Source organism: Arachis ipaensis, chromosome B06, assembly GCF_000816755.2.
Source record: "Arachis ipaensis cultivar K30076 chromosome B06, Araip1.1, whole genome shotgun sequence".
Lineage (NCBI taxonomy): Eukaryota > Viridiplantae > Streptophyta > Magnoliopsida > Fabales > Fabaceae > Arachis > Arachis ipaensis.
The window spans coordinates 14723228-14737399 of NC_029790.2; the positions used below are offsets into that span (position 1 = coordinate 14723228).

Genomic DNA, 14172 nt, shown 5'->3' on the forward strand with positions numbered 1-14172 from the left:
AAAGATTTAGAGTTTATGTTTAAAATTTAAGATTTATAATTTAAAATTTAGTATTTATATTTTTTTTAAAAAATTATTGTTGACTAAAAAAGTAAATTCCTAATTTAACTCAATAGTAACTCCCCTAATAAGCTCCTCCTCCCAATACAATTGCCTTCGACAATGCCTTTTACTCCAGGACAAAGCTACCATGATCAACTAACTTTTGAGAAGATTAATGTTGAGAACAAAGGTGAATTTTTGCACACTTCTTTTACTTCTGGACAATTAGATTCAAGAATCTCTATTAAGACCCATACTGTCAAAATCATCAATTCCACAATTAGGACACTTGAATCTTTAAATGTGATAATGTCTCCAATTCTGGTTTTGATATCTTTAGTTATAACTGTTGCATCTAATTTCTAAGAGAATTAGTTAAGGTATATTTTTTGCGACCCACAAAGACTTACTGCAGTTAAAAATTTTTCGCCATTGGAGATATCTTCCTCTCCTGCACTTTTTTACCTTCACCGGCAAGGGCAATTTCGGCTAATAAATCAAGTTACTATATGACAAAATAAACATTTTGGAGATGAAAATGACTTCCAGTAATGACCGGTACGGTGACGTTGTGATCGAAAAATAAAAGTTTGGAGAAAGATTAGTATAATATCTGAGATTTAAAAGGATAAAGAAGGATTGATGAAAAAAGAAAATTAATAAGAAAGAAGGATAATTTAGTAACATAACATTTTATAAAGAATCAACAGAATTTTTTCAGTTTAAAATTCAGACTATTGGCTCACCAAAGATAACAGAAACACGGTAACATTCACCTGTTTCTAATGCAGATATGAAGAAGAAAATTGATAGAGTAATATGCATGGGATTTTGAAGATAAAAGGGACTTCTAATTTCATTCTCCAATGACATCTAACATTAAAATAATTTGGGTCAAAATGTCATTACGAGATCATGCTATTGGTATACTAGTACTACGATCCAAATCCAGAAGGAGGACTACATGGAGAAGAATGAGACTGTTTAGCCCAAAAATCGCACAGCACGATATTTCACTATAACTGAAACTTGAAAGTAGTCACTAGTAAGTATTGAAAGGATAATGACAAACAAAAAAAAATTCTCAAAATTGTTCATTAATAGTACTCAGAAACTCGGTTAAAACGGAACACAAATTAAACCAAGATCCACTAACAATATCATTCTATAGACCTAACACAAAAGAAAATAGGTGTTGGATAATACCAATAGAGCAAAACAGCACAGGATCAGAACAGGGCAACTCAAGACTCATTTCTTTTTTCCAGCCTTGGCAGCATCAGAAGCCTTGGTCTGCACAAAAAAAAATGCAAGATTTTTTAAAAGTTAATCAAACAGGGAAGGCATTAAAGCTAAACAACCAACGATAAACCAGAATAATTGTAAGCTACTTAAATACCTTCTTGACACCACGAATCTTCTTAGCTCTATTCTTTCTCTCCTTCATTTGCTTCCTTGACTTTTCTACTTTAGTATCAAGCCCATTCTGAAATAGACAGAGTATATATTTAGCTTTTGATCGCCCAAAACAAATAACCAATGCCAATATAGGGAAACAAAATGAGAAAATATAAGAAACCAACTTTTAGTTAATCAACATTAGCCAACTTTAGGGTTTAGATTTATAATTTAGGATTAAGGATTTATGATTTAGGGGCTAGATTTAGATAAACAATATACATTTTTAAAAAGTTGACTTATGTTGGCTAAAAAAATTGATTGCCCAACATTACTCAAAAAAATTTGTATAACAATAACGTATATGGCAAAAAGCTAATTGAATATAAAAATCATAAGGTGCTAAACGACATGATGAAATTTAACAACCTATATACCTTCATCACCATTTTTTCAAAAAATAAAATGAAAATTTTATGCGCATATGTTGACAAGTATATGGGTCTATAACTTGAAGAACTACCAATTCCATCACAACAAGTAACATAACAAAATGGGAGCAATGTCTATAACAAGCATTAATAAAATAAACCAATAAAGTAAACAAAATTACAAACAAAATCCACAGGAGTAGAATGTGTTGGGTATATACTGACCCTGATAAGCCTGTACTTGGGCTCATACTTCTTTGCATTGTCAACAGAATCATAAATCAAACCAAAGCCAGTGGATTTGCCACCACCAAAATTTGTACGGAATTTGAAGACAAACACAGTGTTTGGATCCTTCACATCATACATCCTTGCTAGCTTCTCCTTCAACTCGGCCTTCATACCATAAACACACAAAACCAAATCAATAAAAAAAAAATGCACTATTCTAGTCACCTAGTATATTAATATTAATATCTAAATACAAAAAAAATTGAAAAAACAACGCACCTTGGAAACGTTTGCCCTTCCTGGATGAAGGACATCAATGACCTACATAATGATAGGGGAAAAGTTAGGTCATGAATGAGATTAAGCGAAGAAACAATGAAAAGGGAGAAGACATACGAATTGCTTCCTGGAGAGGAGCCTGTTCGTCATGAATTTCCTGGTTCGGATCGTAACGGCCTTGTCCGCCATGATGGTTCTTCACTGCAGCTCCGAAGGGAAGAGTAGGAAATACGACAGCAGCAGCAGCAGCAGCTTCACAAGGCACAGAGGATGACAACAACAAAGGGTTTCTATAAGGTTTTCTCTATACATAATGGGCTGCCAATTAAGCATTAAACTATGGGCTTGGTCCATTATCTTCTCTTTTTTCTTCTCTGGCCCACTAACATAAAACAAAAAACTATTAAATTGAGTTGCTAACAACTATTTCAAATTTTTAAACATGTGCCAGCTGAAGCTGGATGTTGTTTAAGAATTCATAGTGCATATCCATGTATCCATATAGTGTGTGTGAGTGTGTTGTATGGATGTGTTATGCATCAATGTAATGTTTAAAATTTGGGGTTATCTAATCCACTTAACTCACACAAAAAACATGTCCAAGAAAAATAGGATCAAACCCATTTGAATTACGCTTTTTAATTTTGATATTGGAGAGTAGTTGGTGTTAGGCGTGGATATGGGGTGACTGGGTGCTTAACAAGGGTGTGGTGTCAGGAAGAATGCCATAACAGGAATCGGACCCAGCGATTGCGCCCCCTTCCACGTGTCGGACAGCAGCTTCTCCCCAGGATGGTGCCCCAGCAGCCAGCATACCCCCATTCCCCCACTCCCTCAGTCCGAAACATCATTTTCAAGCCTCAAACCCCATTTCTTCTTCTCTGTGTTCATCCTCTTCCTCTCTTCTTCTTCAAGAACTTTGCATGCAATAAAATCTGTGGAAATGGCCAAAAAACACAAAGCTAGAGATGTTGATCGTCCTGAGCTTCACATTGTAAATTATTTGTCTGATCCTAATTATGTAAGTTAAATTTTTTAATTTTTTGCAAATTTCTGTATTTTAATTAAATTTTGTAAGAAATTTTTTTATATTTTATGGTTAAATGTTGCAGTTAGGTAGATAGATATGTAAATGTTGATTGTTACAGATTTTGTAAGAATTTTTTCGGAGTAGTATTAGAAATTTTAATTAATTAATAAAATCTGATGAATAATTTAAAAATTATAATATTAGCAATTATGATAATTTTTTGTTATTATGTTTAGATATTGTTAGTTAATTGGAGAATATGTTAAAAAATTTTTTGTAACACGGTTAGAAATTTTAATTAATGAATAAATTTTGATGATTAAACTTATAAATTATGATTGTAAATTGTTTGTTATTATGTATGTATAGATGTTGTTAGTTAGTTAGAGGAAAGGTAAGATATTATTTTTCGAATAGATTTAGAAATTATAATTAGTAACTTAGCTTTTATGATTCATGTTATAAATTATAAGTTTAGGAATTATTATGACACATTTTTGTTGGAAATTATATATTTAGGATTTATTATAATTTTTTGTTGGAGAATATGTTAGAAATTTTTTTGTAATAGGATTAGATATTGTAGTTAACTAATTAACTTTTGTGATTAATGTTGGAAATTATAATTCTGATTTTGTAATAGATTTAGAAATTAGAATTACTTAATTTACTTTTGTTATTAATTTAAGAATTTATAATCTGGAACTGCATCATTAATAAGTAATAACGATATTTTTTAATATTAATTGCAAGGCCAATTTACTTAATACATAGTTCATTTGGGAAGAAAGGTAAATCATAAGAATTCAATTGTAAATAAAATAAGAATACTAAAGTAACGTTAATTTTGTATGTTGTTAGTTAGACAATGTTTTTCAAATGTTGTTTGTAAATAGCTGAGAAGTTATAATTAACTAATTAATTATTGTGATTAATTTTTGGAAATTATAATTATAGGACTTATGATAATCTTTTGAAGTTATGTTTACATGCTGTAGTTTGATCATTTGGTAGTTTTTTTTTTTTGTAATTGGGTTAGAAATTATGATTAATCGATTAAATAGTATGATTAATTTAAGTTGTAAATTAGTAATCATTCATGATTTGACTAGTAACATATTATGTTCTTGCAGAGTTCACGGATGATGACATGTGACCACCCACTGCCTCCTGATCGGTACCATCCGAGTGTAGAGGATCATTTACGGGTTACTGGATTTTATCATGCCTCTCAGATTGGAGTAGTTCAATGCCAGAAAGCATTGATAAATGCTCTAGTGGAGAGGTGGCGGCCGGAAACACACACCTTCCACCTTCCGATTGGTGAGTGCACAGTGACGCTGGAGGATGTAGCCGTTATTTTGGGCCTCCTGACGAACGGCCTTCCGGTGACAGGGATGACCTTGAGCAGCTTCGAAGCATTGGAGGGTGAGTGTTTCCATCAGTTTGGGGTTGCACCGAGGAAGGCCGACTGCAGAGGGAGCGGCATAAAATTGACATGGCTTAGGAATCTGAAAGAATGTATACAACTGACTGACGAAAACAGTATGCAGAGGTACGTCAAGTGCCACATTATGTTGTTATTGGGTACTATCTTACTTGGAGACAAGTCAGGGGCATCTGTGCACTGGAAGTTTCTACCTTTGCTCCGGGATTTTCATAGTATCAGTCATTTTAGTTGGGGATCGGCATGTTTGGCGCACCTATACAAGTCCTTATGCCGGGCATCTCGTTTTGATTGTAAAGAAATCGATGGTCCGTTAACACTTCTGCTAGCTTGGTTTTGGATCCGCCTACCCTATCTTGCGCCCCCTACTAGGGAACCCCGCAGTTTTCCGCTTGCAAACAGGTAACATTGGCAACTTACTTGGTATGTTCATAATTCTATTTAAGATGTGCTACTGACATAAATAATTTCAGGTGGCGTAACTGGGAGCGTGGTGACAATCGGTATAGATATCTTAGCCTCGCCCACTTTAGAAAGGCATTAGATGAGGTTTAGGAAGGGCAGGTGTGTTTTTATTAGAAAAGTATTTGTCTCGAACTGAGGTTGACTGTTATTTGGCTTGTAATCATGTGTGTCTTGTGCTGTGTGCAGTTCGTGTGGGTTGCTTATGGTGTGGATCGCATTGATCCGGGCATAAATCTACTGTCCTGGGTTGCTGGGACCTACACCGGCTGACCGACGGCATCTACTTCGGCTGTGTCCCTCGGCTCCACATTGCCTACAACGCCTAGGAGCACGTAACATTCGTGTGTCCATTTCGTTCAAGAAACGTGTCATCCTCGGGCGACCTTTCGTCACCCGTCTCAGGTTCGGATTCGGGACAAATCGAGGGCCGCTGTACACAGGCCACGTTGTGGGATTCCCCAGTGGCCGAAACCTAGCTCGGTAAACCCTCCGAACTTGGTCCATCTTGTAAACTTCGTGGACATACACTCGCCAATCCAGTCGCTGATTTGCACAACATGCAAAAACATGTCGACAGGGAATCCGATCCACCTAGAACTCACCACAGTCACATCGTTGTCGACGGAGGTCGACGGCATACTCAGTTCCACCTGGCATCTCACGAACCTCGAAGACCTCATTCATCCTGTCGAAGCAATTAACCTGGATGTTTGATGATGCAAGTTGATTTGCATTCAATTTCAACGTGACAACCTCAGAAAAAACATGTCCAGCTGTTATCCGCGACTCCGCCTCGGCTCTTTTTCTAGTGAACAACTCGTTAAGCCTGTAGAATGTGGCTTTGACAAGTGCAGTTATCGGAAGATTGCGTGCACCCTTCAACACTGAGTTGATGCATTCCACTAGGTTTGTCGTCATGTGACCCCAGCGGTAGCCACCGTCATACGCCAACGCGTACTGTTCGCGTGGGATTCGGTTAAGCCAGTTCGTATAAGCCTCGCCCCGTTCACGTAAACGCTGGTAGCGCACTTCGTACTCGCGCACCGTCCTCGAATAACCTACACAACAATCAAAGCCACACAAGAGAAGAATTCATGAGAAACACTGCTTGAAGGTAACTTGGTTAATAACGAAATTCGAATTATTAAAATTTACCTATATTGACCACAAGTTTTTGCAGGTACGGTGCCTTGAACTTTCTCAAAAAGTTCGACTCTATATGCCTGATGCAAAACATGTGGAATGCTCTCGGGGGCGACCAAGCTCCGTTGCTCCGGGCCACAGCTGCATTGATGGATTCGTGCCTGTCAGAAATCAGTCCCACACCATCCCGAGTCACAACGTGTTGTCGCAGGTTACTAAGGAAAAAGTGCCATGCATCAGAAGTCTCCCCCTCCACAATTGCAAACGCAATAGGGACGATATTATTGTTATCATCCTGTGAAACTGCGACCAACAAACAACCCTTATACTTTCCGTACAAGTGAGTCCCATCAACCTGGACAACTGACTTGCAGTGTCTAAACGCTCTAATGTAGGGGTAATAACTCCAGAAGACTCTGTGCAATACCCGGATATCAGTTACTTCCTCATCACCTTGATATGCAGACATAGTCTCGAAATGGACGATTGCTGATGGCTCCTTGTTACACATGGCCTCAAACCATATAGGCAAAGCTTCATATGATGCTTCCCAACCTCCAAATATTTTTTTCACTGCTTTTTGCTTCGCCAACCATGCTTTCCGATAGCTGATGGTGTAATTGAACTTCGACTGCACTTCCGCAATAACTGATTTCACCTTTATCGACGGGTCAGCCTCAACCAACGGCTTTATTGCTTCTGCAATTGTGTTCGAATCCAGCTTTGAATGATCCTGAGAAATAGTGGCTCTAGTACAAGTGTGAGAACCGTTGTACCTCCTTATAACCCAACAATACTTTCTGCTGATCATGCTAACCCTGATAAGCCAATCACACCCTGATCCATACTGTGTACACTTCGCATAGAAGGTCAACGGCTCCAACTCATACACACGGTAGTCTACGCCTCTTCGGATGGTATAATCTTTCACCGCCATCATAACAACTTCCCTAGAACTGAATTCCATTCCGATTGCAAATTCACCATCTGCGACCATAGGAATTTCTACCACAACGACAGCCAAATCAAAATAATTTAACACAAATACATTTAATAACTGAAATTAAGACTACGTCAATGCTCCCTATATCCACATCAATATAAATATTATTCCTATCATGTTGTCATCCCACTTTTAACATCATACAAACATAAACACATAAAAAACTTTGGCCGAATGCACACAAATTAATATTCACGTGACTTATATTCTTATTTACATCACTCAACATAGATTATTTCCCAAAGTCTAATACTTTCTATATTTATATGTTAATACGTACCGGCACTCATATATTCCGGAAACTCCGGCGCATGCATGGCTTCCAAGTCCAGAACCCGCATGAAGGACGGCTCCTCAAAGGGATCTTCGTTTGCGAGTGCATTTGCAACGTCTCCCACATTTGGAGCCACCACCCCGTCACCTTGATCTTCTTCTCCGTCTGGAGCAACAGCTTCGTAATTGCTTTCAAACTCTTCCTCACTGTCACTATCATATTCTTCCCCTTCAATATTTCGGTCCGCTTCAGATTGTTCGAATTCGACGTACAACTCTATCACCGATATCTGACCGCGAGTTTCAAAATACATTGAAAACATCTCCTGCATACTCGCTTCGTCGGTTACATACTTGGTTTGATACTGCACGAAACCACCAAATACCGGTATGGGATATCTATATACCATACATGATATTTTTTTGGATATCTCAAAACCTATCTTCTCACAAATCACACCTTTTAGCTCCTCAAATGAGATTGTGAACGGAATAACAATATCTAACGGCTTCTCGCAACTAAATCTCACTCCTTCAGATGTTTGTAACAGAATCTGACCAAAATAATATACTCTAAGTGCAACTCTATCATCCATTTTTCATACTCTCATATATAAATATCGACTATACTCTCAAAGAGACACAGAGAGAAGTAGAAGAGAAACAGGGGGAAGAAGAAGACGCAGAACAACGAATAATCAGATCTGGGGAAGAAGAAGAACACACACATATATATATACTCAACTCGGACCCTCCGCATCCTATAAAAAAAAATTTGTGCAAAAAAACGGACCCAACGAGTCCATAAAAAAAATATATATTTTTTCCTGAGGAAAACGGACCCAACGAGTCCATAAAAAAAAATATTTTTTCCAACGTACCCTGCGATTCCACTTTCATACACAAAATAAAAAAATCTTAACTTTGGTCCCTTAAGGAATCGGACCCTACGATTTCATACACAACTTAAATTTTTTTTCCCGCGCAACGTAATCGCTCGGTCCAACTCTCCCCTGCCATAGCTCAGAAAAAGTTGCCCCACACCATTGTCTAACACCACCATATTCCATATCCCTGCACAACTCACCAACCCCTCCAATATTGAAAAAACTGAGCCTTTGAATTATAAGCAAAAGATATCATTTGAATTCATCGAGTGATAAGTTCATAAATAAATAGTAGAGGGATAAATTGTTTTGTGCATACAACAATGATGAAGACAAAACAAATATTAAAATAAATAATTTGGCTTCCAATTTTACCAGAATACACATTTTACAAAATGGATATCAAGATATATATTTTTTTATAAACTATATAAATCGCGACAGAGGACCACAGTTTACAAATGAACGTAAACCGCTACAGGAGTCTTGCAAATTACGGCCAAAGTGCACATAATCCGCGATAGGGGTGTCGCGGTTTGTGTGTGAATTACAGACGTGCATAAAATGTGACCCTTTTCGCATCTACATCTCTCCATCTTCGCTCTGCATCACCATGCATCACTATGCCGCTGGCATTAGTCCCACTGCATTGCTTATTCTCCCATCATGCTCTCCAATTCTCATCATTTCCGTTTCTCTTTTCTTTATATATATATTTTTTTGTTGATTTTTTCAGCGACCCTTTTAATTATTTTGTTTCAATTTTATCAAAAGATCAATTTTTTTGGTCCTGGATGTTGTGTTTATTTATTTATTTTTGTTTTCTTTTTTTTTCAGACTATGCCTTCTCTAACTATTGGCTCATTTCATTAGCTAAACTTTTTGTCATTTGATCAAGGAAATCTCAATGATGTTCCTGATTTTTCCTTCAAGTTTAAGAACAATTTATTTTTATATAATATCAAATGTGAAATAAATTACAATCTTAAAATAATTAATTGCATTTATATAGATCAACTATTAAAAAATAAGACTAATAAGTTAATCTATTATTCATCATAACTCTTTTAATTCAGGTAGTACGTACTCAGTACTAAATAAAAAAATTTAACAAATATACTTGTTCAATTCTAAATTTTAGAACTATAAATTTTAGAACTAAATTGACTATAAATTCAACAAATGTATTTTATATTTGATATAAAAAAATAAAACGAAATCTAAACCTGTTCTTAACAATTCCCTTCTCTCTTTCCACAATAAGATGTCAGATATGGGTGAAACACTGAAGCCTGAAGCTACTATGCTAAATTTAAAGGTCTAGGTTGGAAAAATGTTTAATTGGGAGCAAAAAAACATATGTACACAAAAATCGCGGAATTTAGCCATTTTGTATATCAACATATACCGCTGTACAGGTATAACAGTTTATGTACGTTTGCAATTTATACACAAACCGCAACACTTTTATCGCGGATTTACGTTCATTTATAAACCGTAGATTCCCTATCACGGTTTACATGATTTATAAAAAAAATAAATTTTAGTATTCGTTTTGTAAAAAAAGTTAAATTATTTATTTTGATAAATTACCTTAAAAAAATATATGTAGTAAAAACAATAATCATTTTTCATATCCAAATAGAAAAAGTAGACCTATAAGAAGAAGAAAAGGAAAGAATGAGGGTTAAGGATCTTCGATTATTTGTACAATCAAATGTTGGTTCGATCACAAATAGAAAACGCATAAAGAATACAAAAAATACCAAAAAAAAAATTGAAAAAGATAATAGAAAGAAGACTCACATACCATAATGCTTTGTTCTTATTTTGTGCTCAAAGCCTCAAACATGTTAGGTACAATAATTGGAATTTCATATCCTAACAACACGATAGGATTTAGCAGATATGTTCAATGTTGCTAAAACAATTTTTTCTTTCAGGTCAAAGGTGGGGTAGTGGTTTATGTTTTTTTTTAACTCACATTTTGTTGTTGGATAATAGTTAATCACTTAATCTAATCAAATTAATTTCCAGTTAAACAGAAATAAACTCTTATTTTCGCCCAAAATATAACAATGCAACCTCTTAAAATAGTAAATTCCTTGATTTTTATTTTAAGATATCAATTTTAGCTACTAATAATTAAAAAAATTGTTAGAATTATTTTTTCTAGGGTCATGGGGTGAACTAGAAAGAGAGTATAAGTTGATAATTGATAATGACAAAGATTTTAGGAAATCTGGAGAATGAATGAATGATAAGATGAGGCTCAGAAGGCATGGCCCATTACTGCCTAGCTGGCCGAATAACGCCCCCACTTCTCCCTCCTCCATCCCATTCACATAACCGTCTTTCTCCAAACCTCCTTTCCATTTCTTAATCATCTTCAGAAACAATAAAACGATCCATTAATTCACTTCAATAGAGGCCAACAATCCATAACCATGCCCACAACTCTCATACTCGAAGCCAGTCCCGTCACCTCCTTCAAATGGAATCACCGCACCAGCTTCCTCACTAAACCCCCTAAGCTCTCTCCAATCCTCTACACCAAACCCCCACACTCTCCCTCATACACCCTCAAATGTTTCTTCTCCCCAAATCACAATCACAACCACAACCAAAACACCTCCTCCTCCAAATCTCCTTTCGATGTTCTCTTAGACACTTTATCAAACACCTTGACCGCGTTGCGGAAACCCGCCATAGCCGCCGTGTTGATGGGGCTGCTTCTAATGTACGACCCCAACGCTTCTGCTTTGGCCGCATCTGGGGGTCGAATAGGTGGTTCTTCCTTCTCTTCACGTTCTTCTTCTTCTTCTTCATCGTCGAGAAGTTACTCTGTGCCTAGAACTTCGGCACCTACGCCGGGCTTCTCTTACTCTGCGCCCTATTACGCACCTTCTCCCTTCGGTTTTGGCGGTGGCGGGATTTACGTTGGACCCGCCGTTGGGGTGGGTGCAGGCTCTAGCTTGTTCCTCATATTTGCTGGTTTCGTTGCCTTCATTTTGGTCTCTGGATTTCTTTCCGAACGGTCAGAGGGTAGTGTACTCACCGCAGCTGAGAAAATGACCGTGCTCAAGCTTCAGGTTTGGTCAAGTTGCTCACATGAATTACGTGAACACAAAGTGTTGGCGCTTTCGTTTTGTTTTCTTTTGCTGGCATTGCCATGGATAATAATATAACATTGCTTCTTGTTTTTTCTGCCAATGGAAAGTATGACTTGATATAGGCTTAGGCTTGGGAGTTTGCTTATTATCTCTTACCAATGCATCGTTACATTGTTGGTTTAGATTTCTGAACCCAAAGGGTCGTGTGTGTATGGCTGAAGTGGTTTGCCTTTTGTAATTGACTCTATAAAGAGTTGTTTTGTCCAAGGATTATTCATTTTATGTGAGATTAATTATTGGCACTTTGGTTTATTGTTGCTTACTTAGTTGATTGTAGGTATTGGTATAAGTGATTTTCCTTGGCGAATGATTCGTTCAAATGGTTTGCCACTTGTTTCTCTTAAGCTACGTCTCAACTTGATTAGTATGAATGGGTGAAAAAAGAAAATAGTACTAAGAGTTTTATATTTCCCCCTTGATAGGCGATACTGCTCAGGTTAAATTAATTGGAATACACGAACTGTGTTCATAAGTAGATTAGATCTAAAATATTACTCTCCTACTTATGTCTTGACGTTTGATAATTGATAGTTGAAATTTTTCTTTGATTTAGGCTAGTTTTTGGATTTCTCAACCAAAGTGTGTGCGTGAAAGACTGTTATTTGAATTAGTATCTGACAATGCTTGTTTGTCAGCTTTCTCTTGAAGTGTGATTTCATTAATGATTCTTAAATCTTTGGTAAATATTAATGGAGGAGTTGTTCCTTCAGGTTGGATTGTTGGGGATGGGTCGCACGCTTCAGAGGGATTTGAATAGGATTGCAGAAGTTGCTGATACATCAACTCCTGAAGGTTTGCGTTTTGTATTGACAGGTGAGGCTCCTTAATATGGGATTTTTTTCGTCACTTGTGTTTTATTTGTTTTGTAGCACAGGTGATTATGGTATATCTGGTTTACCTATCATGTGAACATGATTAGTATCTTGTATATATTGTTTTTCAAAGAAATATGCTCTGACAAAGGATTGATGGCTTATTTTAGTGAAAACGAGTGTTATATAATTTTAGTTTCCCCTCTTCTTAGCACTAGAACTTATGATTATGAACTTTGCTAAATCCGTAACTATTTCAAAATTTGGGTCACTCCTATGATTTCATATGTAATGTACCTTATGGTGACTCTCTGATCATCTTTCTGCGTTTGTTATGTGGTGTAACATACATCAAGATGGCTATATGATCTTTCTATTCTAATGTACTTTTCTATCTGATTTTCTTTACAGAGACCACTCTAGCTTTGCTTCGACATCCTGATTACTGTATTTCAGCATACTCAGCTGTAAGTGACTTTTATGTCTAATATACTGCATTGCTATCTTGATATTAATGCAAACAACTAAGTTCTATTGTTCTGTTAGTTGTGCTACCTTTTTTTAGCATAAAAGAGATGTTTTTTTGGGGGTCTCCACATGCGTGTTGAGTTGATTGTATTGATCTAATACCTTTCGGAGTACATTATTTTTTCACTTAATAAATTATTTATTTTTTGATCTCATCATACAACCCCCTAAAAAATCCTTTTCAACCTTACTCGTGTTCAATTATACCCAAAATTGATCTTAGCTTGAAGCTTGAACATCTGTTGCAGTAGCAGTAGACCAAACTGCAACTGATTTTAACATAGATTTCCTTACACAACTGCAGGTGGATGTAAAGCGGGGTATAGAAGATGGGGAGAAACGTTTCAATCAACTTTCAATTGAAGAACGAGGAAAATTTGATGAAGAGACACTTGTCAATGTGAATAACATAAAAAGGCAAAGCTCAAGAAGCCAGAGAGCAAATGGTTTTAGCAATGAGTACATAGTGGTAACATTTACTTTCATAACTAGTTGCTTAATTTGTGATTCAAAATTTTGTATTGCAGCATACAAAGCAGTTAATTTGATGCATTTTACTGTTCTTTATTTCTGTTACTAAATAATTTTGAAACCAAGGCAGCATAATCAAACCATATTGTAACGACTTAAATTATTTTCATTGGTGTTTTTTAGAAACCACTGGTTCTATGGTGGTGTTTGGTGGTAAACATGGCATACTTCAGTGTGGTCACGGGTCACCACTTGTTGGATAATTATGATGTTTTAATTGCTTCTTACTGTAACATATGCATTAAGAACGACTATAGACTGTAAGTTCTAGTTGAGAGTTGAAACTTTGGTTCTTCCTTTACCTCTCTTGATAATTGTGTGGTTGTAATGACTAATGATTCCTTCATGTTGTCCCCAGCTTTGGTGGTTACTGATCTCACTTTTTAATCATAGTGTCTCTTTCTTGTAAATGATATCGGTCTACATTAATTGGCTTACATCTCACCTTCATTCAATAGGAACGGAAGTGGGCAACTGAGGCTAGCTCAGTTGGTGTCGG

General features: G+C 36.4%; 4 protein-coding genes across 5 annotated transcripts; 2 read left to right on the plus strand and 2 right to left on the minus strand.

Moving 5' to 3' along the window:
• LOC107645840 (40S ribosomal protein S24-1) lies at nt 872-2689 on the minus strand. Of its 2 annotated transcripts, XM_021104080.1 has the most exons (6): nt 2499-2689; nt 2382-2423; nt 2097-2267; nt 1442-1528; nt 1249-1335; nt 872-1064 (listed from the first exon to the last, which is right to left on the minus strand). In XM_021104080.1, the coding sequence occupies exons 1-5, from the start codon at nt 2568-2570 to the stop codon at nt 1294-1296; spliced, it is 414 nt and encodes a 137-aa protein (XP_020959739.1). In that variant the 5' UTR covers nt 2571-2689; the 3' UTR covers nt 872-1064; nt 1249-1293. The 2 variants fall into 2 exon arrangements, with proteins under 2 accessions (XP_020959739.1, XP_016205452.1); XM_016349966.2 differs by having other exon boundaries at nt 897-1335.
• On the plus strand, nt 3257-5570 carry LOC107646471 (serine/threonine-protein phosphatase 7 long form homolog). Its single transcript, XM_021104081.1, has 3 exons — nt 3257-3402; nt 4545-5260; nt 5332-5570. Exons 1-3 carry the CDS (start codon nt 3325-3327, stop codon nt 5411-5413), a joined length of 876 nt encoding a protein of 291 aa, XP_020959740.1. The 5' UTR covers nt 3257-3324; the 3' UTR covers nt 5414-5570.
• On the minus strand, nt 5558-8338 carry LOC107646470. The gene is made up of 4 exons (XM_016350652.2): nt 7750-8338; nt 6479-7471; nt 5990-6381; nt 5558-5866 (listed from the first exon to the last, which is right to left on the minus strand). The coding sequence occupies exons 1-4, from the start codon at nt 8336-8338 to the stop codon at nt 5558-5560; spliced, it is 2283 nt and encodes a 760-aa protein (XP_016206138.2).
• Nucleotides 10863-14122, plus strand: LOC107645838. Its single transcript, XM_016349964.2, has 4 exons — nt 10863-11721; nt 12513-12615; nt 13026-13081; nt 13447-14122. Exons 1-4 carry the CDS (start codon nt 11077-11079, stop codon nt 13720-13722), a joined length of 1080 nt encoding a protein of 359 aa, XP_016205450.2. The 5' UTR covers nt 10863-11076; the 3' UTR covers nt 13723-14122.

Bases quoted from the DNA above. Each gene is read 5' to 3' on its own strand.
- LOC107645840 (XM_021104080.1), bottom strand. From the start codon at position 2,570: ATGGCGGACAAGGCCGTTACGATCCGAACCAGGAAATTCATGACGAAC. The intron at 2,424-2,498 runs GTATGTCTTCTC...ATCATTATGTAG, and splicing joins TCCTCTCCAGGAAGCAATTC to GTCATTGATGTCCTTCATCC. The intron at 1,336-1,441 runs GTATTTAAGTAG...TTTTTTGTGCAG, and splicing joins AGATTCGTGGTGTCAAGAAG to ACCAAGGCTTCTGATGCTGC.
- LOC107646471 (XM_021104081.1), top strand. From the start codon at position 3,325: ATGGCCAAAAAACACAAAGCTAGAGATGTTGATCGTCCTGAGCTTCAC. The intron at 3,403-4,544 runs GTAAGTTAAATT...ATGTTCTTGCAG, and splicing joins ATTTGTCTGATCCTAATTAT to AGTTCACGGATGATGACATG. The intron at 5,261-5,331 runs GTAACATTGGCA...AAATAATTTCAG, and splicing joins AGTTTTCCGCTTGCAAACAG to GTGGCGTAACTGGGAGCGTG.
- LOC107646470 (XM_016350652.2), bottom strand. From the start codon at position 8,338: ATGGATGATAGAGTTGCACTTAGAGTATATTATTTTGGTCAGATTCTG. The intron at 6,382-6,478 runs GTAAATTTTAAT...ATTGTTGTGTAG, and splicing joins AAAACTTGTGGTCAATATAG to GTTATTCGAGGACGGTGCGC. The intron at 5,867-5,989 runs GTTCGTGAGATG...TGTGCAAATCAG, and splicing joins GGATGAATGAGGTCTTCGAG to CGACTGGATTGGCGAGTGTA.
- LOC107645838 (XM_016349964.2), top strand. From the start codon at position 11,077: ATGCCCACAACTCTCATACTCGAAGCCAGTCCCGTCACCTCCTTCAAA. The intron at 11,722-12,512 runs GTTTGGTCAAGT...TTGTTCCTTCAG, and splicing joins TGACCGTGCTCAAGCTTCAG to GTTGGATTGTTGGGGATGGG. The intron at 13,082-13,446 runs GTAAGTGACTTT...ACACAACTGCAG, and splicing joins GTATTTCAGCATACTCAGCT to GTGGATGTAAAGCGGGGTAT.